Source organism: Aplysia californica, unplaced genomic scaffold (genome assembly GCF_000002075.1).
Source record: "Aplysia californica isolate F4 #8 unplaced genomic scaffold, AplCal3.0 scaffold00014, whole genome shotgun sequence".
Classification (NCBI taxonomy): Eukaryota; Metazoa; Mollusca; class Gastropoda; order Aplysiida; family Aplysiidae; genus Aplysia; species Aplysia californica.
In genome coordinates, this window is record NW_004797284.1 from 1,514,447 (window position 1) to 1,516,061 (window position 1,615).

General features: G+C 45.3%; 1 protein-coding gene across 1 annotated transcript in view; it reads right to left on the reverse strand.

Moving 5' to 3' along the window:
• The window catches only part of LOC101845208 (calpain-9), a gene marked incomplete in the record, with an annotated part of 63,733 nt that overhangs the window by 34,102 nt on the left and 28,016 nt on the right, over positions 1 to 1,615 (reverse strand). The window contains 2 exon segments of the mRNA XM_013084958.2: positions 61 to 214; positions 1,516 to 1,615. Of these exon segments, the coding sequence (XP_012940412.1) occupies positions 61 to 214; positions 1,516 to 1,615 (254 nt within the window).

Consider the following 1,615-nt stretch of genomic DNA (forward strand, 5'->3'; position numbering starts at 1 on the left):
TCTCTCTCTCTCTCTCTCTCTCTCTCTCTCTCTCTCTCTCTCTCTCCACCAGCAGCTCACTTTGCATAGGCTTTCTCCAGCAGACAGGGCCAGAGCTCATTGGGCCTCGCCTTGTTGCTGCAGTAGATGAGCCGACGCCCGTCAGTGGGCAAATAGTCGTCCACAATCACCTCTGTCCACTTGCCGTACCACCAGAAGTTGAAGCGGAACATGCCTGGAAAATAAAAAAAGATTAAAAGATATATTTTTTAAACACGTGCTGTGCCCGCATCTACACTATATAGGTTTCAGGACTCATAATCGTGAGGTCGCGTGTTCGGGAGTCCGAGCCTTGTGCCCGACATTGTGTCCTTTGCTAAAAGCACTTCACACGAATTTTTCTCAATCACCCGGGTGCGAATGGGTACCTAACCATAGACAGCAAAAGACCTTGCCAGTATGTCAGTGTTTTGCGCCTGTAAAAGGGCTACTTGCTCTGTACTTGCTCCCAGGATGCTTTCTCCAGGCCTGCCAGGCAGCCGAGACTACCCCATCAACAGAAGATCCATGCCACGCCTATGCTGTAGCATTTCCAGCACTGGATAGTTTTTATTTTGCGTATCCATTAGCGCGATGGAGATCTCGAGCCATCAAAGCTCCTTTTAAGAAAAAAAACATATGTTGTTTCAAAACGCTCGTTACGGATTCGGACCAAGGTCACCCATATCTCAGTGTGATACCAAAATAAGCTATCGGTGCATCCAGCTGAGGAGAAAGTAGAGCACAGTTCAGTACGTTACTCTTCAAAGGCAAGCAAGATTAACAACCCTGCCATCCTTACTACTCGCACTGACGAGCATGAAAGAACTGGTTTTGAAATGTGACATGAATCATCAAGAAGAAGAAATGATTTAGGAGGCTGGCCGCACAAACTCGTATTTCAGGGCAAACCTTTGACTGTCAAAATACAGATGTCATAATACTCCACAGATGCCAGTGCTCACTATAAGGGTATGTGTAGTATAGGTGTGGGTAAAACGCTGCTTTCAACACTGAAAAGGTAATTCATAAGGCTGGAAGTCGTTGAATTATTCGCAATAACTGACAGAACTTTCCCCGAGTTGTACTATAACGGCCTTATTCTACCTGAATAGATTAGGGTAATTGTTTATCTCCGATAAATTGAAGGACAAGACAACACTAGAGCCCTAATATCAGAGACGGTTGCAAGTATTTCTTTATGTGAATACGTAACCTCTCTAAAAAGAAGCCGTCATTTTCTGAAATCAAGCACCAGCGTCTGTTACAAAATGATCAGGTCCTTCTCCTGACATGAAGAGGACGTGAGTTCGATTCTCAGTTGGGGAAAATAGCTCGAGTGTCTATCTTTCAGCTAGAGTGCATCCCATACTACCCGGGTTGTTTCCGACAAGCGGAGCCGAAGCGCCCTTTCCTCTTATCATCTAAACAGAGTCAAAAGGGCCATAAAAGATTAACAACGACCCGTTTAATGAAATTTCGGAGTAGAATACTCACCTGTGTACTGGCCTTCCTCAAACCCCTGGTCCTTTGGTAAGACAATCTCAAAGTTTTTCCGATGTGCCGTGGCCAAAACAGCAGCCGCAGAGATAAACCA